The sequence below is a fragment of the Tauraco erythrolophus genome, unplaced genomic scaffold (genome assembly GCF_009769465.1).
Source record: "Tauraco erythrolophus isolate bTauEry1 unplaced genomic scaffold, bTauEry1.pri scaffold_50_arrow_ctg1, whole genome shotgun sequence".
Taxonomy (NCBI): domain Eukaryota; kingdom Metazoa; phylum Chordata; class Aves; order Musophagiformes; family Musophagidae; genus Tauraco; species Tauraco erythrolophus.
Window position 1 is genome coordinate 89,118 of NW_028238618.1, and position 22,153 is coordinate 111,270.

Consider the following 22,153-nt stretch of genomic DNA (forward strand, 5'->3'; position numbering starts at 1 on the left):
AGGTGTTCTTCCAAGCTTTGAGTTGCCCTCAAGGGTACAAACCCTCCCCTTTCACCTCTGTTTTATCTGAAAGTCCCATGGAGAAGACAAAAACTACAAATGAGGAAAAACTTTTGGGTGTGTGAAATGAGCCATGAGTGTCTTTGACTGGATATGGAGTGCTGAGACCTTGAGAAAGGATGAGACATTTAGTGGTCTGCACTGAATCCCTCTGCTCTCAGCAGTGTCTGATGACTTTCAGGTTAATATAGGAGCGTGATTGCCCCTCATCTCATGAAGTTGCAAGCCCAGGGCAGCTGGGAACAACAGAGAAGAGTCAGACCAGCTCCTCTCACTCTGCTCTAAGCCACAGGCCATCCTCTTGCCTTGCAGGACTCACTCTGTTCTCCCTGAGTGCAGCAGAAATGCTGAGGGCTTCTGACATCCAAGAACACCCCGCAGGAGAGATGGGGGGAGCTTTAAAAGACCCCAAACCTCTCAAACTGCCTCTGCCATCCTCGTTCCTTAGCACTGGGAGTGCATTTGCGGACAGGTGCTTCCGCAATAAGAGAGATTTCATTTGACAAAGTCAAACACCAGGACTGTCCCCTGCCCCCACCATTCCCATGAACCCACTGCTGCAGTGCCAGGCTGACTATTGGCAGCCAGAGGGAAGAGGCCCATCTCCTTATAACACAGTCAGCACCAACCAGAGGTCCAGTCACAAAGCCGAAGGAAGGGTCTCCTGGAAAAGGAAAAGTGGGTGTGTGTATCAGGGTGAGGGTCTGGGAGAAATGTTTTTTATTTTCCTTGAAGAAGTCTCCCCTAATTTGTCATTGACTCTTCTTCTAAGAACAGGAACCCCTACACAGAGGATGCAAATGTCCAACGACAGCTCCTCGTCCCATTTCCTCCTTCTGGCATTCGCAGACACACGGGAGCTGCAGCTCTTGCACTTCTGGCTCTTCCTGGCCATCTACTTGGCTGCCCTCCTGGGAAATGGACTCATCATCACCACCATAGCCTGTGACCACCACCTCCACACCCCCATGTACTTCTTCCTCCTCAACCTTTCCCTCCTTGACCTGGGCTCCATCTCCACCATCCTCCCCAAAGCCATGGCCAATTCCCTCTGGGACACCAGGGACATCTCCTACTTGGGATGTGCTACACAGGTCTTTTTCTTTCTCTTCTTGATTGTAGGGGCATATTGCCTTCTCACTGTCATGGCCTACGACCGCTACGTTGCCATCTGCAAACCCCTGCACTACAGGACACTCCTGGGTAGCAGAGCTTGTGTCCACATGGCAGCAGCTGCCTGGGGCAGTGGCTTTCTCAGTGCTGTGCTGCACACGGCCAGCACATTTTCACTACCCCTCTGCCACGGCAATGCTGTGGACCAGTTCTTCTGTGAAGTTCCCCAGATCCTCAAGCTCTCCTGCTCAGATGCCTACTTCAGGAAGGCTGGGCTTCTTGTATTTGCTTTTTCTTTATCTTCAGGGTGTTTTGTGTTCATTGTGGTGTCCTATGTGCAGATCTTTAGGGCCGTGCTGAGGATCTCCTCTGAGCAGGGACGGCACAAAGCCTTTTCCACATGCCTCCCTCACCTGGCTGTGGTCTCCATGCTTATCAGCACTGCCATGTTTGCCCACCTGAAGCTCCCCTCCTCCATGGAGCAGTCCTCATCTCTGGACCTGGCACTGGCAGTTCTGTACTCAGTGGTGCCTCCAACACTGAACCCTCTCATCTACAGCATGAGGAACCAGGAGCTCAAAGATGCCCTGAAGCAGCTGATCCGATCATTTGTCTTTCAGCAGGGATAAGCAGCCCATGATTCTTTACAAGTGATTTCCAATACATCTTGGGAACCTCAGGTGCTTTGGGTCTTTTATCTGGGATAATCTTGTTTGTCGAGGAATGTCTACATCCACTCCACTTCTCCAGAGGCATGAAGCCAGACTTTCTGACCCAGAGGCCTTCGTACGTGCATCTGGCATGACTGTACAGCTGCCCTCCTGTGTCCTGTCTATGTAATAAATGGAGATTTCCTCGGTTGCGATGTCTGGAGGTTTGGCTCTTCTTCCAAAACTGACATCAGGAATAGGCTGAAAAGATGGCATCCATGAGGCCATCCTACTGGTCTTGGGCTCCCCGTTGGTTCAGTGCAGGAGGGTATGGGGTGATGTGTTAAGGAATGGGTGTGGGCTGAGCCTTCAATTGTGGGTGCCCAGATCCAACGGAAACGATGAATGATCAACAGGGATCTGCCTGTGAATTTCAACTTGTGGCTTTCAGCATCCTCACCCTGCAGAGCAACATCGCCAGCTCAGGGTCCTGTAGGGACACCAGGAGGGAGCAGGAGCGGCCAGCCAGGCCAGCATGGACACAGTCCCCTGCAGAAAGGCAGAGATGTCATTAGATAAGAGCAAAGGAGCAACTCTGCTTCTGGGGAGAAGGAGCTTGGCTGGGAAGGGATGTGTCTGGGATAGGAAAGCACCTGTGTGTAGCTAAACCGTGTGAGTGCGCAGGGTGAGGGCAGAGTGCTGACGGTACAGAGCCAGGAGTCATGGTGGAGGAAGCAAGGCACCAAAGGTGCAGAAGAGAGGGGCCCTGTCTCTGCCATGTTCCCTGGACACCCCAGGGAAGCTGTCCCAGGGCAGTTATCTGTGACCAACCCCCACACTGGCCATTTCTGTCTCTGGCTATACATCCCAGCCCTGAGGGGGGACCTCTGCTGCATGGACGCCCCTGTTCTCCTTCGGGGCTCGGTGATACCCAACTCCACAGCCATTATCATTAAAAAGAAAACCAGTTTCCTACTGACACTCATTACACACCAAGTCCCAGAGCTCTTGCCACAGCTGGTCTTTCAGCCAAGCCCGTTCTCAGACAGCTCCAGCTCATGGCTGTGTGTGCTGCTTTTGACTAGGATAGACCGAATTTTCTTTATAGCAGCTCATGTGAGGCTATGTCTTGGGTTCGCGCTGAGAATAACGTTAGTAACACACTGATGGTTTAGTTGTTGCCAACCAATGCTTACATTAAGCCAAGGACTTTTTCAACTTCTCATACTGTCCCTGCCCTCCCAGCCTCTTCACCACAGGAGTCTGGGAGGGGACACAGACAGGACAGCTGACCCAAACTGGCCAAAGGGATATTCTATACCATATGAAGTCATGCTCAACATGTAGGCTAGGGGGGGGTTGGCCAGGGGTGGCGATGGCTGCTCGGGGACTGGCTGGACCTGTCAGCAGGCGGTGAGCAGTTGCACTACTTGTGTCTTTTCCCGTGGGTTTTGTTCTTCTGGGAGTGGGGTGCATGAGCAAGCAGCTGCATGGTGCTTAGTTGCTGGCTGGGGTTAAACTACAACACTGTGTCATGATAAACATAAAAAATCTCCATTGATTAAGATCCCACCAACTGGCCCGAGTCCTCACTCCAGTGTTCAACTCTGAGGGATTTCTCGAAAACCCAGCTCTCTCAGCCTACCCTTGTCTACGATGGGCTCCAGGCCACAAGCATCCTTCTGGCCTGTGCAAGACTTGCTGCAATCTGTCAGGCTCTTTCTGGTGCAGAGGAGCCCCCAACTGGACACAGCAGTCCTGACGTGGTCCTGTGGAGGTTAAGCTTGGCCAGCAGAGAGATACCCACCCAACTGCTCACTCACTCAATGAGTGAGCAGTTGGGTGGGAGAAACAAACCAGAACGTCTCCTGCGTCAAGATAAAGAAAGGGAGATCACCTACTAATTACTGTCATGGGCAAAGAAGATTAGACTGGGAGATGATCAATTTAATTTATTACCGATTAAAAAAAAGATTTGAATTGGGAGAAGCTATGACAAAAATATTCAAGACCATTCCCCCACTCTGCTCCTTTTTCCCAGGCTCAAATTACTCCTTGATTCCCAATTCTTCTACCCACCCAATCCTAAGACAAGCAAAGGGGGATGGGGAATCAGGAGTTACAATCAGTATAGAATGTCTCTGCAGCTCTTTCCTCACACTTCTCCCCTGCTCCATTGTGGGTCCTTTCTATAGGATCCCAGCATATTTGTGGTCAAGGCTATGTCTTGTTCTTTCATTCTGTCTTACTTTTCTCACAGAAATGTGTAGGCTGGAAGGGACCTCAAAGATCATCTAGTGTAACCCCTCAGCTGAGGCAGGGTCAGCTAGAGCAGGTTGCTAAGGACCTTGTCTCTGTGTGTGGATGGAGACTCCAGCACCTCTCCAGGCAATCCGTTCCAGTTTTTGATCACTCTCTCAGTCAAAAAGTGTTTTCTTGGTTTCAGGCAGAATTTCATGTGGTTTTAGCTGTGTCCATCGTCCCTTGTCACTAGGAATTACCGAGAAGAGTTTGGCTCCCTGGACTTCATGCTCTCCCATCAGGTATTTATGCACATTAACAAGATCCCTGCAAGCCTTTCCTTCTCCATACTGAACAGCCCCAGATCCCTCCCTCCTTTCCTCCTATGAAAGATGCTCCAGTTCCTTAAACCAATTTTATGGACCTTTGCTGAACTTGCTTTAGCAGGACAACAACTTTCTGGCACTGGGGAGCCCAGCACTGGACACAGCACTCCAGGTGTGGACTCAGCAGTGCTGAGTAAAGGGAAAGGATCACCTCCCTCCATCTGCCAGCAATGCTTTTCCAGATGCAGCCCAGGAGGCTGTTGGTCTTTGCCACAGGGGTGCATTGATGGCTCATGCTCAGCTTCTTGTCCTCTGGGACCCCGAAGTCCTTCTCTGCAGAGCTGCTATCTAGATGGTCAGCCTCCAGCATGATGTCCACAACGTGGATGGATCACAGACTGTCCTGCCCCAAGGACATTCTCAGCAGCAACAGCTCATCCTTGGAGATCAGCTCCATCTCTGGTTCAGGCCCCACGGTGCTGCAAAGTCGCCTGGGACAGCAAATCCCTTTCCTGCCAGGGCTGCACAGCCCAGCCCTGTTTCTCTCTGATCTGGGGACAGCAGCATTTGCTCTCGCTGTGGGACCTCCTTCATCATTACATTTTCACCTGCCATTCCTTCCAGCATGCCTCTGCTGGGAAGCAAAGCCTTTCCATACAAGGGGATTCCACATGACCAATCTGCCCTTGGCCCTGGTGCCACATCTAAAGTGGGATGGAAGCACCCCCAGAGTCACCTGCCAGCAGGTCACCATCACTACACCCCCAGCGGGACAGGGGAGAGAAATGGAACTGCAAAAAGCCTCATGGATGAAGACAAAGACAGTTTAATGGGGGAAGCAAAAGCTGTGTGTGTGCAAGCAAAGCAAACCGAGGAATTCAGTCACTGCTTCCCATCGGCAGGCAGCGGCTGAGCCACTGCCAGGAACACAAGGCTTCATCACAGGTGTGAGTGACGTGGGCAGACAAACACCATTATGGCATCCAATTATTATTACCCAGCTGGCTTGAACTGAATCTAATTAACTAATTAACTAAGGTTGAGACCCTGCCTACAAAAGGTGGGCCATTTCCTCCTGGCTGTGGAAGATGCAATGGCATCCTTAGAGCTGCAGCCCAGGCTGGTGAGCGACACACCATGATCACAGATATCATCTTTTTATCCTCTTTTCCCTGAGCTTTTATCAGTGAGCACGATGTTCTATGGTACGCAATATCCCTTTGGTCATTTTGGGTCAGTGTTGCGAATAGAGGGGAAATGAAACCGGTCCTAGGGCAGGCTCCGAATACGCAAGACAAGCAAAATTGGGAGGGGGGCACGAACAAGGACGGTTTATTTACAAGAGCAACATTTACAGATTCTGTTTTGATATTGCCTTTGATAAACGAACTGCAGAGCTGCGGCTCACAGCCCGTCTGTTGCAGCCCAGTTACGTGGCAGAATAAGCCCGTTAATGCACAAACTGCATTAGCAAGCAAAACACACCCGGGAAAAATACCGAATACACCGGGGGCGAAACCAACAGAATACACCCGGGACAGAAAATATCACTCAGCATAGACTGAGGCAGAGAATCTTACCCACGAGGCGTCCTAACGAGGGGGGGGGTGGAGAGGGGAGTGAATTCCTCAATCGGTCCGTCAGTATGGCATCGAGTCTTCTCCTATCCCCCTTTTGGGGTCGAAATTGGGGGCATATTTGTACCCAAGATCTACATTAGGTCATGTGTGTGGGGATGACTGTAGACAAGCTTATCGCTCCTGTTAATGGCACAAAGTCCATCCATTTCCACCATGCATGGGTGGAGGTAACAGCTCGTTTTGTCCAGGGCGGAAAAATGGAGGAATGAGACCACCGGGCCTCCGCCCAGTTTCACACTCCTCCCAGACATTAACACCAGATATGGATCTAGTGATAGTTGTTCCCTTGCCCTGTTATCGACAAAGAGCTCGCAGGCATCCTGCTGCAGGCATGGCCATGTCTTACGTGACTTGGACTTTGTGCAGGGACTGCACTCTTCTACAGTCAGCTGTCCCAGCTTCTGGTGTACCCCCACTCCCCGTGCAGTGGGGCAGAGTGTGAGAAAGAGGAAGCCTTCATGCTCTGCAAGGACTGCTCGGCAGTCACCAAAACACTGGTGTGCTATCAGTGCTGGTTTAAGAACAGCTGCAAAGCGCAGCACCCCATGTGCTGCTGGGAAGAGAATTAACTCCGTCCCGGGCAGAGTCACAGGTCGTACAGTCAGGGTGAGCAATGAACAAGGTCTGATTTAAATGACCTGAAGAAATCTGTCAATCACAGATCCTGGCTCTTATGGGGGTGTCGTGGTTTAGGCCGATCCGGCAACTAAACTCCACACAGCTGCTCACTCACCCTCCCCCACCCCCCAGGGATGAGGAAGAGAATTAAAGGAGAAAAAGAAAAAGAGACCCGTGGGTTGAGATAAGAACAATTTACCACTACTGCTATCAATATATATATGTACGGATATGTACAAGGATAAATATATACAAACAAGTGATGTACGGTGTGATTGCTCACCACCCCTTGACCAAGGCCCTTCTCGTCCCGAACTAATGATCCCGAAACAGACGAGTCCTGATATCGCAATCCCAGATGAACGGGAGGCCCGAAATAGAGAGCGAGACAGAGAGAGCGCTCTGAGAGCCCCAAAGTGAGAGTCCCGGAAGAACAAAAAGCCCTTCTTTCCAGCTGTCCCTCACTTTTATACTGGGCATGACGCTGGATGATATGGAATACTGATTGGCCAGTTTGGCCTCAATCCTAAGTCTAAGCACAAATCATAAAGAGAGTCGTGGACCCCTTGTCCCAGCCATGCTCCCCCCTTATCCTGTTGTGCTCCTGCACGCTGGCACAAACACGGCAGCTGGAAAGTCCCTGAGACCTCAGTGCCAACTACAAACATCAGTGCGCTGCCAGCGTTCTCAGAGCGAGTCTCAGACTGAAACCAAACCACGGAGCTCTTCTGGCTGCTGAACAGAAGAGCTGACTCTGTCCCAGCTCAAACCAGGACACTGACATAACAGCCTTTTAGGTCAGGAGAGATGGTGTGCGGTGTTAAGGTTGTTGCACGCTGCATCGGGAGCTCGCAGCTGGTGTATCTGGCATGATCCATCTCCATGGGTTCAAGATGTCAATCTTAGGGAAATTGCTGGACACCAGTTGCAGAAACTCATTATTGCTGCCCTTTGCTCGGTTTCATCACGCTCCCACCTTTGCTAATCCGTGTGATTCTTACTGTGATGCCATTGACAGAGCACACTGCAACAGTAGCAATGACGATATTCAGTAACAGGGTTATTTAGTAACTAACATAATGCAATTTAATTCACTGGCTACTCTCTCCCAAAATCAAATCCCCTTGGGTTAGACAACCCCGTCCTTCTGCATCACCCACCAAGTGCACACAGGTCCCTGGGCAAAAGCAATCCCATGGGTGGATTTGCCTTTGCCTGAGGAAGGACTGACCCAGACCGCCTTCCCCAACATATTCTTCACGCACACTACGGGGACTTTATCCCTTCTACAGTACGTGGGAGTTCTGATTGGGCAGGGCCAGGTCGGTTGGCAGATCCTCTAGTGTTGACTACTCAGGTGGCTTCTGCTAAATGAGTGTCCCGATGTTTGAAAGTTCCACCACCCGTTGCCTTTAGTGATGTTTCTAGCAGTTCGTTGTATCGTTCAACTTCCCCAGAGGCCGGTGCGTGATGGGGGACGTGATACACCCGCTCGACGCCATGCTCTTTGGCCCAAGTGTCTATGAGGTTGTTGCGGAAGTGAGTTCCGTTGTCTGACTCAATTCTCTCTGGGGTGCCATGTCGCCACAGGACTTGTTTCTGAAGGCCCAGGATAGTGTTCCAGGCAGTGGCATGAGGCACAGGATACATTTCCAACCATGCAGTCATTGCTTCCACCACTGCGAGCACATGGCACTTTTCTTGGGAAGTTTGTGGGAGTGTGATGTAATCAATCTGCCAGGCCTCCCCATACTTCTATTTTGACCATTGGCCTCCGTACCGGAAAGGTTTTAACCGCTTGACCTGCTTGATTGCGGTGCATGTCTCACACTTGTGGATAACCTGTGCAATAGTGTCCATGGTTAAGTCCACCTCTCCATCCTGAGCCCATTGGTATGTGGCATCCCTTCCTTGATGGCCTGAGCTATCATGGGCCCAATGAGGCACTGGCACAGGTTGCCCAGAGAAGCTGTGGCTGCCCCATCCCTGGCAGTGTTCAAGGCCAGGTTGGATGAGGCTTTGAGCAACCTGGTGTAGTGGAGGGTGTCCCTGCCCATGGCAGGGGGGTTGGAACTGGATGACCTTTGAGGTCCCTTCCAACCCTAACCATTCTGTGATTCTATGAATCTATGCATCTGGTATCCAATAGCCCTATGACTAATTCCAGTCAGTGGCCTGAGTTGTGCCCCCTCCCACTTTTCCTGTGGATGTTTAACTCTATTCCTGCCAAACCCAGGACAGTGGTGGAAGTTTATTAAATAATGATTCATTTCTGCGACAGCTGAATGCACGGACTCCGTAGATGTGATAGCAGAGACACTTTTATTATTATTTCACAGGCAGCTTTTATAGATCATCACTCCAGCCACGATGTGTCCACGCGCCCCTTACCCACCTGTGATTGGTTACAAACCATAGTGCACGCACCTATTTTAGCTTTATTACTGGCTGTGCCTAAAAAAGCATTACTAAACTAAATATCAGTTTCTCACACATCTTACATCATCTTCCCATACTCCCCATGTCAGCTTCTCACACTCCCCATGCCAGCTGCTCATACTCCCTTTTCTATCCTCTTTATCGGTGTTTCCCAACTTCATTAAGAACACAGGCTGAAATCATCAAGGTCAAACCCCAACGGTAACTGTGTGTATGATTCCACAATTCCCCTTTTTGGTTTTTCTATGACCATTACCTGATGAACCATACTCTGTGCCATCCGCTGAAAGCATGACAATAGGCAAGGGATGAATTAGTAACATAATTCCTGCCTTTACTACGATACCAACCATCTTGTAATTCATTCACCCGGTCCTTCAACTTCTGTATCATTTCATGAATGGATTCTGAGTGATGAGACAAATTCATACAACACATTCCTTCTAGTATCTCACAACCATGCCCATGCATTAGCAATAAAAAATCTATGGTAGCTCAATTTTGCAGCCTAGCACGTCTAAAGCGGAAGCTGTAGCATTAGTTTGTTTTGCAAGCCAACAACCCAACTTATTCAGCGTAGTTAACGCCTGTGCCACTCCAACTCCTGGTGCAAATATTGAAGCTGCAATGATTTTGGCTGGTTCCCAAAATTCTGCTCTGGAATTGCACTAGCTATCACAAGCATGCGTGCTTTGCCTATTCCGGGCGTGTCTATGACTCAGGATCGTGGTGGTATGAGGTAAATACATTCCTAAAGTCCCTATAGTACATAGATCTCCCCTTATACATGAAGGAATACCCTACTAAGCTCTACTATAGCCCTGCAGAAGCAGTTACTGACATATTGTTCCCCTTTCTGGGAGTCTTACCATCTCGACTATGCCCAAGATTCCGCTGAGCAGGAGGGTGTCAATCAGCAGGGTCATCGTGGAGAAGGGAGGCAGGCACAGCACCTTCAGGGCATCCCCTGTTTATCCACACAGTGTGCTCTGCAGCCTCCCCCGCTCCGCTCTGAGCCATCCTTCTTACACCCTCAGCAGAGTCTATGACAAAGGCACTGACACGGCGTTGCCGCATGCGTGGCCAGTGCGTGCAACAAGGCTGCCCAGTATGTGCTCTGCCGGCCAACAGCGGTTTTTGTGGATCACAACATGTTGTTCAACAACAATCCTCCCAGCTTCCTTTTTCAAAGTTACGTGCTCACAACTAAGTCCAGTTAGTAATTCTTTGTCATTAATTTGGTACCAGTCAATTCTTTTCCTCCCAGTAGCTACGGGTGGAATCCATACACCTTCCGATCGGAGAAAACACCCAAAGCAAATATACAAGCAACTTTCACACACGTGATATACCAAACAATGAGAAACATAGGAACAGTTGATATATTAACATGAAATCTCCTATTACGAGTCTGTCCATTTGAAACATTCTCCTCATTCGGTGTTTCTGTGATCTCTGCTTGCTCTGCTAATTCTTGGATCTCCCCTTCTCTATCTGTAGTTTCAAAAGTCCTGGTTGGCTTTACGTTTCTTGCTGGTAACCAGTATGGACCTGTGGGAAAGAGAACACGAGCATACCCTCTTCCCCATGCAAGCAGAGACACAGGGCCGTCCCATGAGTTGAGCTCAGTTTCTTATAATATACCGTTGTTTTTACTACAAAAATGGCACTGGGTTTAAAATTGTGATCCACAGCCGTAGTATGTTGCCTAAAAGCAGACAAATTAAGAAAATTTAAAACATACGTAGCTTTGTCTAAGGATTCTTGTGGGGAAATATACAGAAGACTGCTCCTTTTTGTTTATCAAGCATTTGTTTTAACATTAAATGAGTTTGTTCAATAACAACTTGTCCCGTAGGCGAATGAGGGATACTGGTAGTGTGAGTCACTCTCCAGTCCTGTAAAAAGGTGCTAAACCGGACCACTGTCTGTCCCGATTTTCTTTGGTACTCCCATGGTTTTCTCTAGTGTGAGCAGCAGCAACAACAAAGGCAGAAAACATATCAACAGTTACATGCACGTATTTAGATCGATTAAACGACGGAATATAAGTAATATCAGTTTGCCATAATTCATTGGCACATAAACCTGTTGGATTTACTCCTGCTGGAGTATTTGAAGGCACAATACGTTGATGGTCAGGGCAGGCACGTACAATCTGCTGAGCTTGATCTGCTGTCTGACCTGACAGAGAGCATCATCTACCACCAGCTGACAAACTGTAGGGACTATTCATCATTCCTTGAAGCAGTACAATCCAATGATATTGTTGCGTGGGTCGTTCATTGTTAAGCACTGGAACTGAAAAGGCAAATCTAGGACAATTGTTAGGGTGTAAATAAATAAAAAAAGTAAAAAAGAAAAAAAAACCCCAATCTTTTAAATCAATCACCATCAAATGCTAACATTCTGGAATCATAGTAGGATTTGGTACACCCGGCCATAATGCACCCATTGGTGAAATGATTGCATAATAGCTCTTAAATCTTTTAACATAAATCTCCATTTTCCTGATTTCTTTGGGATAACAAATATTGGAGTATTCTATAGGCTAGTGGAGGGAATTATATGTCCTAATTTGAGCTGTTCATCAACTAATTTTTGAGCTCACTCCAGTCGCTCACCTTTTAATGGCCACTGATCGACCCAGACCGGCTTGCCAGTCAACCAGGCCAGCTTGAGTTGGGGCTGGACATCAGTGATCTGCGCTAAAAATTTGAGGTTAGCCTCACATTCCACTGATTCAACAAATCCCGACCCCATAATGTACATGGGACATCAAGAACATATGGTTTCAAAATAGCTCGTTTGTTCCCTGGGCCTACACAAGGTCTGTGCACTCTGCTGTGGGGTCTGTGTTCCACCTACTCCGATCACAGCTGCCAGGACTTGTACCAGAGGCCAAGAGGGCGGCCAGTCAGAGTTTTTTCACTATAGATACATCAGCCCCTGTGCCAACTAGGCCAGAAAAAGCCTTCCCATTAATGATTACTGTTAAAGGAGGTTGTGCAGCTGTGACTTTCTGTGTCCAGTTTTTTTTTTTTTTTCCTCAGAATCAATTACCCTTGGGAGTACAAACAATCCTAATTTTGTGGTGGATGATGGTCCCAGCAATAGTGCACATAATCCTTGTGATATAAGACCAAAGACACCAGTAGGAATTAAATGCACCGATGTGTCAGTGATTACTGTTGACCAAAACATTTAGCTGCCAATATCTCTGGTTCATAGTGTTCCCAGCCCACATTGTGACACGCCTTTACTAAATCTGCAATCGTTTTTGCCCGATTTCTGATAGGATCAAGAGCTTGCCGGCAGTCTGCATTAGCATCTTCAGTTGCTAACTGGAATAGCAAGACACCTGCAGCAGCCAATTTTCTACTTGTCTCTGAACGGCTGTTTGCAGCCAATCGAGGAAATGTTCATAAGGTTCCTGTGCTCCCTGCTGGATGGAAGCAAAGGAAACCTCCCCTGTCCCAAAATCAGGGACACGTCTTAATGCTCTCGTAGCCAATTCAGTCAGTTGTTGCAAAGCCACTTGCTGTAACCTGCCTGTGCCTGATTTTGACATGAGTGACATTTTATCCATCCCAAAATGTTTAGCCCTCGATTTAAGAGATTTAACACCTATAACACTTTAGCTATTGTTTCGTTGGGAGATTTCCCCATCATTCCCCCTTCTTGTTTTAAAAGCATATTCTCCAAAGTACCATGTGCGTATTCTATGATCGGTTGCCCAGTAGGATTGTAAGGAGTACCAGTAACATGCTCAATACCTCATGATGACAAAAATACATATATCTGATAAGAGGTGTATGCCAAGTTCCTGCGAGCGTAAACCACGAGGATTAACACCATTCACTGGTGGCACAATCCTGTTTTAACAGCTACTACACAATGGTAGGATTGAGCGGGCTTGTCGTGTTAACCCAAATTGTCACCTAATGGCATCAGCATCCTGATGGTAGCAGTCAGGCGAGATTGTGCCCAAATTAACGAGTTTGGTACCAGAGCTGCACTGGTGAGCGGCTCAGCTCGCCTGTTCCCTCTGCTGCAGGCCCTGGCAGCGCGGTGTGCGCTGCAGGTGTGCGATGGAATGTGCACGTTTATGGTTTTGCAACACCGATATTAACTGCTGGAACTGCTGAAACAGAGGATTCGTTATTCCCCGCGATGCCGACCGGGACGATCCCAGTTACGATGCGCTGTCTCGCGGTAAAACCCGGGCCCCGGGCGGGGCCGAGCGGCCGCTCTCCCGGCGCGGCCGGCGGTGGCGGGGCGGCGGGGGGGGGGCGGGCAGCAGCGGGCCAGCCCGCCCTCGCCTCAGCCGGGCGGGGGGCGGGGGGGGACGACGACGCAGCCGCCCCGTTCCGCCCCCCCTTGTTGCTGCTGTTGTTGCCCCCGGGGCTCCGGCCGCTCGCGCTCCGTGACCGCCGCCCCCTCCCGCCGCGGGACCCTCAGCCGCCACGGACCCGGCCCGGCGGGGCCCGCCGCGCGGCTCCGCCCCTCGGGCCGCGGCTCGCCCCGCGCACGGGCGGCAGCGCCGGGGCAGGCGCCGCCCGCGGCCCCGGCCGGCGGCAGCAGCGGCGTGCGGGGGGCGCGGGGGGCGCGGGGGGCGGCGCGGCGCGGGGGCCCGAGGGCGGCGCGGCTGGCGGGAGTGCCGGTGTGCCGGCATCGGCGGGGGCGGGGGGAAGAAAGCAATCAGCCTGGCTCTCGTTCGGGGCCCTGGATCACAAGGATGCGGTGATGGCTTTTCCAGGCCGGCAGCTCCGCACGGTTCCTCTGCCAGTGGGGCTGCGGGAGAGGCGGGGATGGGGCTGCTGGCTCTGCCGGTGCCAGCGGGGCTGCCGGGGCTACCGGGGAAGGCGGACGCAGATGTCCCCTCGCCCCCGCTCTCTCCCGCCGTGCCCTTCAGCGCCTCGAACGCAGCACGCCGGGCTGTCGGCTGTCGCTGCACGGCGGCATCCCCACGGGTGGCTGCGTCCCAAAGTTTAGCGTCTGTAGTGTCCCAAGTCCTTGTCATGTATGTATTTGAAGAGTTTGCCTCCGGTACATGGGCTGATACCCAAACCAGGAGTAGCCAAGAGTTTTATCAAGTCAGTGCTGTTAATGGTGCCGTTCTGTTTCTCTAGCACTTTTGTCAACACCTTAACTACAGACTTATGTTCTGTTAAAGCCGTGCTTCCCATCGTTCCCGGTTGCTTATCTCCTCCTGTTGAGGCAGTTGTCGCTTATTTTTTCTGTCTTTAGGTTCTTATTTCTTCTTTCTTTTGGTTCCTAATTCTTCGTGTCTCCTGATATGGAAGACCCCATCGTCCCTGGCTGCTCACCTGTATCCCTCAGGTGTCACTGGTCCAGACTCCAGCTCTCGTACCCCGCTGTCAATTTCGGTCCGGGCCGCTCGGCTCTCCCCGCCGCCTCCTCCGCCGACTCATCCAGCCAGGCGCCGCCGATCGCTCGCACACCGCGACTCCAAAGCCCGTCAGTCGACTTGAACATCAGGTCCCTGCTCCGGCGCCATTTGCGGCGGCTGAATGCACGGACTCCGTAGATGTGATAGCAGAGACACCTTATTATTATTTCACAGGCAGCTTTTATAGATCATCACTCCAGCCACGATGTGTCCACGCGCCCCTTACCCACCTGTGATTGGTTACAAACCATAGTGCACGCACCTATTTAGCTTCATTATTGGCTGTGCCTAAAAAGCATTACTAAACTAAATATCAGTTTTCTCACACATCTTACATCATCTTCCATACTCCCCATGTCAGCTTCTCACACTCCCTGCACTAGCTTCTCACGCTCCCTTTTCTTTTCTATCCTCTTTATCGGTGTTTCCCAACTTCATTAAGAACACAGGCTGAAATCATCAAGGTCAAACCCCAACTGTAACTGTATGATTCCACAGATTTCTGCTTAGGAAACAGTCTTTGATCCTGTATTTAATTAAGAGTTGGTTTACTTGAACAGTGAGCCCAGCAGCTCAAGGACAAATATAATGGCATTCAACAAATCCGACAGGTGGTGCTTGTTCTGGACCCCTGAAGAGGCAGGATGTGAGCAGGACCATCTGAACAGCAAACACTGTGTGCAGCTACATCATGACAGTAACTGGACCATGCTCGGACGTCTGGCTGATGTCCCTGGTGCGTGTGGACCTTATGGATCATGAAACATTGAACGCCTGCACTTGGCGTAAACTTAAAAGCTTACATCCGCTAGTTATGTACGCTGGTTTTGTTCTGGCAGGAGGATAAAGGCTGGTAAGCTTCTGGGCTGGGCCAGAAGCCTCACCTACAGGTGGACGCGCTGCGTAGGAACTTCCCAGTTACCGAGGAGACTCCTGGCACTGGCTGCAATGGGGCTTCCCAGCCAAAGGGTGGGCCTGCATGATGATATTAACATGGTAATCGGTGATGTATCCTTTGCTCAATCACCGTAACGCTTTGCAGTGATGATCTGATGAATCGCTCATACTGCTCTCATCACATTGCGCATAAGAACCAGCACCTTTTCCTTTTATCATACTGCACATCATTCTCCTTTATTACATTGTAATTTAATGAACTACATTTACTTTTACATTTAATTTCGAGTCCGTTTTTACTTGGTATCCATCCAGTCAGCAAAACAGTGAACAAAGGCGGCTGCTTGTGGGGAAAGCCTCACCGAGGGGTGAGCTTGTAAGACAAGCTGGGGGCAGGGTGTGCTGAGGGGGGGCTGTCCCGCAGGCAGCGGCAGAGGTCGGAGTGATGCTGGCTGCTCAGCACGCTCAGGGTGCTGCACGTCTGAAGGACACCATGGGTTTGGGCTTCTTGGTCCTGCTTTATTAAGATGCAGCCACTCAGCTGTGGAAAGTTGCATCTCTGCCTGGCTTAGCAGCACCAGCAGCACAGTGCTCTCAGGATGCTTCCCGATGTTGGCTGCTCCCTTGGAGCACTCAGGATGCGGATAGTCTGAGCTACCAGGGAACGGATGGAGGGTTTGCCGTCTTGCCGTAAGTTCTGAAGGGCTGTGACAGAAAGAAACAGAGCTGAGGTGAACCGCCGTGTCTGCAGAGACCCCCAGCATCCCCCCCAGACCATGCTCCCTACTCACCCCTGCAGATCTCAGCCACCTTCTCCTCGTGACAGGTGCCTCAGGGGCCGCGCGGCAAGCCCTAAGCACAGAGCTCCGTCAGACCCCCCGCTCCCCAGCCCGCTCCCAGCAGCACAGCCCCCAGCCCGGCCGGCTCGGCTGCACACCCTGCTCCCCCTCATCGGGGCTGACCCCAGGCAAGACCAGTAGCCGAGGGTGGTGGGACTAAGCAAGGCGGCCCCAAGCCGCCTGCGCGGGCAGGGGTGGGAGAGGGAGGCCAAGGCCCTGCACGGAGCAGTGGGGGCTCTGGCACCACCGGGCTGCTCTCGCTGCCGGTGCAGCAGCGGGGACTGGGGCCAGGCTGCCAACAGGGACCCCGGGGGCTGTGGCTCACCGATGAACCTGACGGCCACCTCTCGCAGGGTGGGCTGAGCGTCCTCCAGGTACGGCAGGCTCTGAGCCAGGTACTCTTCAACCCTGCTCCTGTCCTGCAGCAGCTGGAGAGAGCACACGGTATGGGCACGTCAGAGTCCCTGCCCAGCTGGCCGGAGCAGTCCCTCCTCCCAGCAGCCCCCTCGCTGCTGAGACCCCTCCCTGCACCCAGTGAGAGGGGTGTGGAGAAGAGCCCCTGGGGGCTCTGTTCTTGAAGACAGGGAACAAGGATGCAGCTCCAGGCTCTGGGCTCTGGGCTGGAGCCGGGCAGGCGAGGCACAGCTGCAGAGCCCGCAGCCCAGACACAGGGGACAGCCCTTGTCCAGCTGGGCCCTGGGGCTTGGGGGCTGTCCTCACCAAGCACTCGCCAATCCTCCATGTCTGCTGGGTCTGCACCAGGTGTTGGAGCTCTTTCCACTTGAGGAACTCTGCTGCAGTGAGGAGGGCTTCCCTGGAGGCCTGCAGAACAGCAGTAGCTGGAGATGGCACCATGGCCTGGGGAAGGAGACCTGGCGTCCCCCTCCCCTTGGCTTTGTTCCTGGAGTGGTCCTGCCCGTAGGAAGCTGGGGCATGCCTTGGCCCAGGTGTCTGGGGATCTCTTGAGCACAGCCCTGAGGGTAAGGGACTGAGGCTTAAAGCCTCTGACATCTGCAGGGACAGCAGGGAAGCCTGCAGCGACATGCCCATTGCTGCTGCTGCAGAGCCCTGCTGGACCAGGTAGGCAGGTGTTGGTAACATCTGTGCCAGCTTCTCTGCCCCTGCTTGCACTGGCTCTGCAGGGACCCTTCCCAAGGGCTGCACTGGAGCAGGGCTGAGTGGAGGGAGCGTGGCTGGGAGGGGACCCCACCTCCCCTTCCACCTCCGCAGCAGGAAGCACTGGGGTATGAGGAAGGCAGTGGTGGGACCAGTGCAGGGACAGAGAGGGGCTCTGCCCTGTCCGCAGTGACTTGGGCAGCCGGACCCTGAGGTGACGCACACTCCCAGAGTCTGACTGCCAGCAGCCCTTCCCTGTGTCACTGGCCAGCTCTGAAATCTCTACCTTGGCCACGCTGTCCATTTTGTCTTGCATGTGAAAGAAGAGCGGGAGCAGGCACCTTCGCACTTCCTTCTTCATCTTCCTCTTGTCATTCCCCACCACAGTCTCCACCATGTCTCTGAAGGGGCTGATGGAGAGCTCTCTCACCTGGCTGGAGTCCTAGTAGGGGGAAGGAGAGGGGCGCTTGAGATCAAGAGCTGCTCCCCGCTCACTGTGAGCACCAGCCCCAGGGCGAGAGCATGGCCGATGTGAGGGGAGATGCTCCGGGGCCGGGCTCTGCATGCGGGCGCGGTGGGAATCTCTGGTGCTGCCTGGCAGCGTCGCTGGCGGAGCCCCCAGGACTCCTGAGAGCAGCTCCGGGGCTGCAGGGGCTTTGCTGGGCCCCAGCACGGGGGCTCGGGGCGCCTGGAGGCATCAGTCTGCCAGGGGAAGCCGTGCTGGGCTGCAGAGCCCGGAATTCATCCCACGAGAGCCCAGGGAAGCGAAGAAAGCTGAAAGGTCTAGACATTGCCCAGTGCCCCTCCGCAGGGCTCAGGCTCCCCGGGCATCCTTACGTCGTCAGAGACAGGTGGGAGCGTCTCTGCCGGCAGCACAGTGATGGAGCTGGCCTCTGTCTTCTTCAGGTGGCCCATCACCTTTTGGAAGACCACCAAGACCTTCATCTTGATATCTTCATTGCCATTCTTCAGGACCTCCATCATGTCTGGCAAGAGGATCTGTATTTTTCTTGCCTGTATGAAACAGAAACTTCTTTTGTGAGAAAGTCCATGCCTGAAAAGCTCCCCAGGCAGCCTTGACACCCTGTCACAGCAGGGAGGGCGTTTGGAGCAGTCACCCCACCACCTGACTCCCAGCCAAGGCCACACCACCACCTGAACTACTGCCCTGCTGCCAACACGGCTCCCCTTGACGATGCCCTGCTCACCATGTCTGGTTTCTCTGACAGCGTGATAAGGCCTCCGAGGAACAGGGAGACCGTCGCCAGGCTTGGGTGACTCTGAGGGCTCTGGACGTGGGACTCTGACTGAAGGTCCCTGGAGGCCATTGGCTGGAACAGACACAGCAGTGAGATGCTGGCAGAGCCTGCGGGGCTCGCTGGAGGGGCCAGGGACTCTTCAGGTAACTCACAGCCCAGGGAAGGATGCACAAGTCCTCTGCGACTGAGGTGCACGGTCCATGTAATTGGAGTTGGGTCAACAGCTCCTTCAAGACCTTCTCCATCACCTGGGGCATGGCGAACATCATCTCCCACAGGGCGCAGGCAGCACTGCAAGCCAGAGTGCTGTCAGCAGGCTGCCTGGGCACAGCAGCATGGCTGTGACACAGACCAGACCCACCCCCGGGCTGGGATGCCCTGGGCAGCAGCAGGGGGCTGCGGCGGTGCCTCTCGTGGGGCAGGGAGGAGCGTGGTGGCTCTGGGCTGCCTTGGCAGCTCCGGCTGCTGCGGGCCGGGATGGCCCACCGGGGCTGGAGAGCGTGGTGGGGTGGGGAGCCCTGCTCCTCAGGGGGGGCCTGCAGCATTCCGTGGGTCCGGCCGGCCGAGAGTCTCTGGGCCCCTCTCCCCACAGCAAAGAAGCCTCAAGGTTCTCAGGGCCAGTACCTGTCTTCTGGTAGAGAGAACGTCAACAGGCTGCTGACCACTTGCATGGGGTATTGGTCGGTCATCAGGAAAAGTAGTGACTTCACGCTCTGCTGGGCTGACCATGTGTTGATGCATTCCAGGTTTTTGTGGATGCAGCTCATGATTGTTGGCACCTGGAAGGGATGCGGGTGAGGACGGTGCTGCCCCTGGAGTGCAGCCATTTCCTCAGCTGCCCCTCCCATCCCTCTCTGCTGGCTTAAGGTGACTTTAGGTGTGCAAGACACCTAGTTTGGGAGGAAGGGATGGGATGGAGGGAGGAACAAGGCCTGACAGGGCTGAAGGGCAGGGCCATCCAGCCCCTACAGGCCACTTACATCAGCCAGCCAGAAGTCAGGGTTTCTACTGACTTTGTCCAGCACGTTTCTTGGCGCCCACTTGTCAAAGATGCTGGAGTCCCTCATCGCCTCAACGGCCACAAGAACAATGTCTGTCCTCTCAGAAAGTTTGAGGTATTTTGCAAAGGCCTATGGAAGGAAGGAAGGGAGCAAAGACATGTCACACTGAGTGCCCTGATGGTGCTGCTTAGCTGGGCAGCGCGAGCAGCCCTGGCCAGAGATGCCCAGCAGCGCTGGTGGCAGTGCCCGCGGGAAAGCTGGCAGCAGGGGCTGCAGTCTCTAAACAGGGGAGGGTGAGAAGAGCGGGACCCCAGGGTGAGGGAGCAAGGTGGGGCTCATGGGCACAGTGTGCTGGCCCCATAGAGAACCAGGCTGGCTGGTGGCCAGGAAGGCTGGAGCTGCTGCTGGGACACTTCTCAGGGACAGCAGGAGCCCTCTCACCAGGGATCGGGAAGGGCCATGCCAGCACTGATCATTCTGGATGCCTTTGCTCACACAAATCCCCTGCTGATGCAGGGACAAGAGTTCCCAGCAAGGGAGAAGCTCATTACCATGTCTTGGTGGTGGGCCACCCTGGCCCAGAGGTGGTCTCAGGTTTCCACTGGAGCCACTGTGCTTTATTTTTCTGCATTGTCCTGCCTAAACAGTGGGGGAAACAGAGAAGAGTCAATAAGACACAGCAGCTTTGCCAGCAAGCTTACAAAACCACCCTGAGTAATGCTTGCAGGACAAGCGGTCAGGGAGATTTCTGGAGAGCATCAGGAATAGCTTCATGCTACAAACACTGGAGGGACCAGCCGGGCTGATGCACAGATGGAGTTGCACTGCACCAACAGGGAAGATGTGGCTTTGGGACACGGTAATCAATGACAGCTTTGGCTGTGGGGGCCACAAAGAGTGGGGTTCAAGATCCTGAGAGGAGGGAGGGAGGAGAGCAGCAGAGAAGAGATCCTGGGTCTTGCAGGAGAGCGCTCAGCTTCTGCAGCAAATGACAGCCGGGATGCTCTGGGAAGGCAGCTGTGAGGGGCAAGGAGGTCAGGAAGAGAAGCAGAGCGGCTCAGGAGATGTCTGTGTGCAGAGGGATGTAGCCCACTACAGCTTCTCTTACCTGTTTGCTTCCGGAAGAATTTATGGAGGAGACAAAGAGCATCCGCAGCTAGACTTCTTGTGTTATCCTTGGAAGATCGTAAAAGGAGGAGATGTCCCAGCAGCTGTCCGATGATCGGGATCTGGATGTCTCCTTGGCAGACAGGGTCATACATGCCTCTTCTAAAGTCATACCAGTACTGGGCGAGGGAGGCAGAAGAGCAGAAGGGTTGAGGGCAGGCAGCCGGTGCCAAAGCCCCGAAGCCCAGCGTGTGTCCAGAGCTGCATCCCTGGCGAGCCAGGGCTTCGCAGGGCCATGCCGGCCGCGGGTCTCAGAGCAGCCAGCTGGGCCGTAGCCCTGCGCAGGGAGAGCTGCGGGCTGCGCCGGTGTGCAGGGAGGGGAGATGGCCAGGCTGGAGGGTGCCTGGCTCCTTACCTTCAGTGAGGGGTTGTGGGCCAGCAAAACACATAGCGTCCAGATCCTCCCCACGGCCCTCTTCCGCACCGCTGCTCTCTCACAGTTGGAGAAGTTCAGCAGCATCTGGGCAGAGAGAAGCTGCTGGTGTGCCCTGGGAGCAGACACCCGCTCCAGCAGAAGCAGCACTGCCCAGCTCCCGGGCTGGACTCGCACAGGCCACGAAGGCTTCCTCTAATCTCGAGCCAAGCCTGCAGTGGGGTTCCTGCCCCTAGGGTCTCTCGCAGGCTTCTAGGTTTGGGACAAGTTCCCCGGGCCCATCTCATGGCCAGGCAGGAAGGCAGATGCCACCCTCTGAAGGCACTGTGCTCCAGAAGAGCCCTGGTGACCCAAGGGAGGTGGGCACCCTCCCTCAGTGTGCTCTCTCTGCATGGCACTGGGGTGGGGACTCAAGAGTGGACAATCCCTTCCCTCCAGGGTGAGGAACAGTCCCACTCTTTGCCTATGCCAGACCTGGAAGATGTCCTGCAGCTCCTCGCTCACTCTGGAGGCAGGAAGGTTGAGCACTATGCTTGCCAGCACGATGTCCATGGCTTCCAAGGTCTGCAAGGAAGACAAAGATTTGTAGCAGGGTTTCCCGCTGTCCCTCTCACCCCAAGGAGACTGATGAGAAATCCCAGAGCCAAGAGAGGACTCCCACACTGCCTCGCAGTGCCTGGGAGAGAGCCAAGGGCCGACAATCTGCTGCAGTGCAGGCCCATTGTAAGGGGATGAAGGGAGGAGGTGGGAAAGCAAAGTCGAGCCCCTGTCCTGCCTTGGCTCTCTGGGCATATGGCAACACGGAGTGACCAGGGAGCAGCCCATAGGGACCAGGGGCTCCTGGAGCTCCCCCAGCCCTTACCACAATGTAGACGTCATTGTCGAAGCCCCGTGTTTCCTCTTCTGGAGGGAGCCACAAGACACTCCTGAAGCAGGTGTGTAGGAGGCTTTTCTCTTTGCCCTCCAGCACATTCTCCACTGAGCTGCAAAGAGAGAGAGGG

The 22,153-nt window shown here is 53.3% G+C and overlaps 2 protein-coding genes across 2 annotated transcripts; one reads left to right on the top strand and one right to left on the bottom strand.

Moving 5' to 3' along the window:
- The first annotated feature begins 860 nt into the window (after positions 1 to 860).
- LOC147525901 (olfactory receptor 14J1-like) lies at positions 861 to 1,802 on the top strand. Its single transcript, XM_086630803.1, has one exon. It carries the CDS (start codon positions 861 to 863, stop codon positions 1,800 to 1,802), a length of 942 nt encoding a protein of 313 aa, XP_086486929.1.
- Positions 1,803 to 15,965: 14,163 nt separating this feature from the next.
- LOC147525902 (uncharacterized) lies at positions 15,966 to 21,239 on the bottom strand. The gene is made up of 10 exons (XM_086630804.1): positions 21,135 to 21,239; positions 19,592 to 19,741; positions 19,236 to 19,390; positions 18,764 to 18,902; positions 18,561 to 18,683; positions 18,190 to 18,366; positions 17,639 to 17,794; positions 16,957 to 17,058; positions 16,562 to 16,664; positions 15,966 to 16,102 (listed from the first exon to the last, which is right to left on the bottom strand). Exons 1-10 carry the CDS (start codon positions 21,237 to 21,239, stop codon positions 15,966 to 15,968), a joined length of 1,347 nt encoding a protein of 448 aa, XP_086486930.1.
- Positions 21,240 to 22,153: the final 914 nt, after the last annotated feature.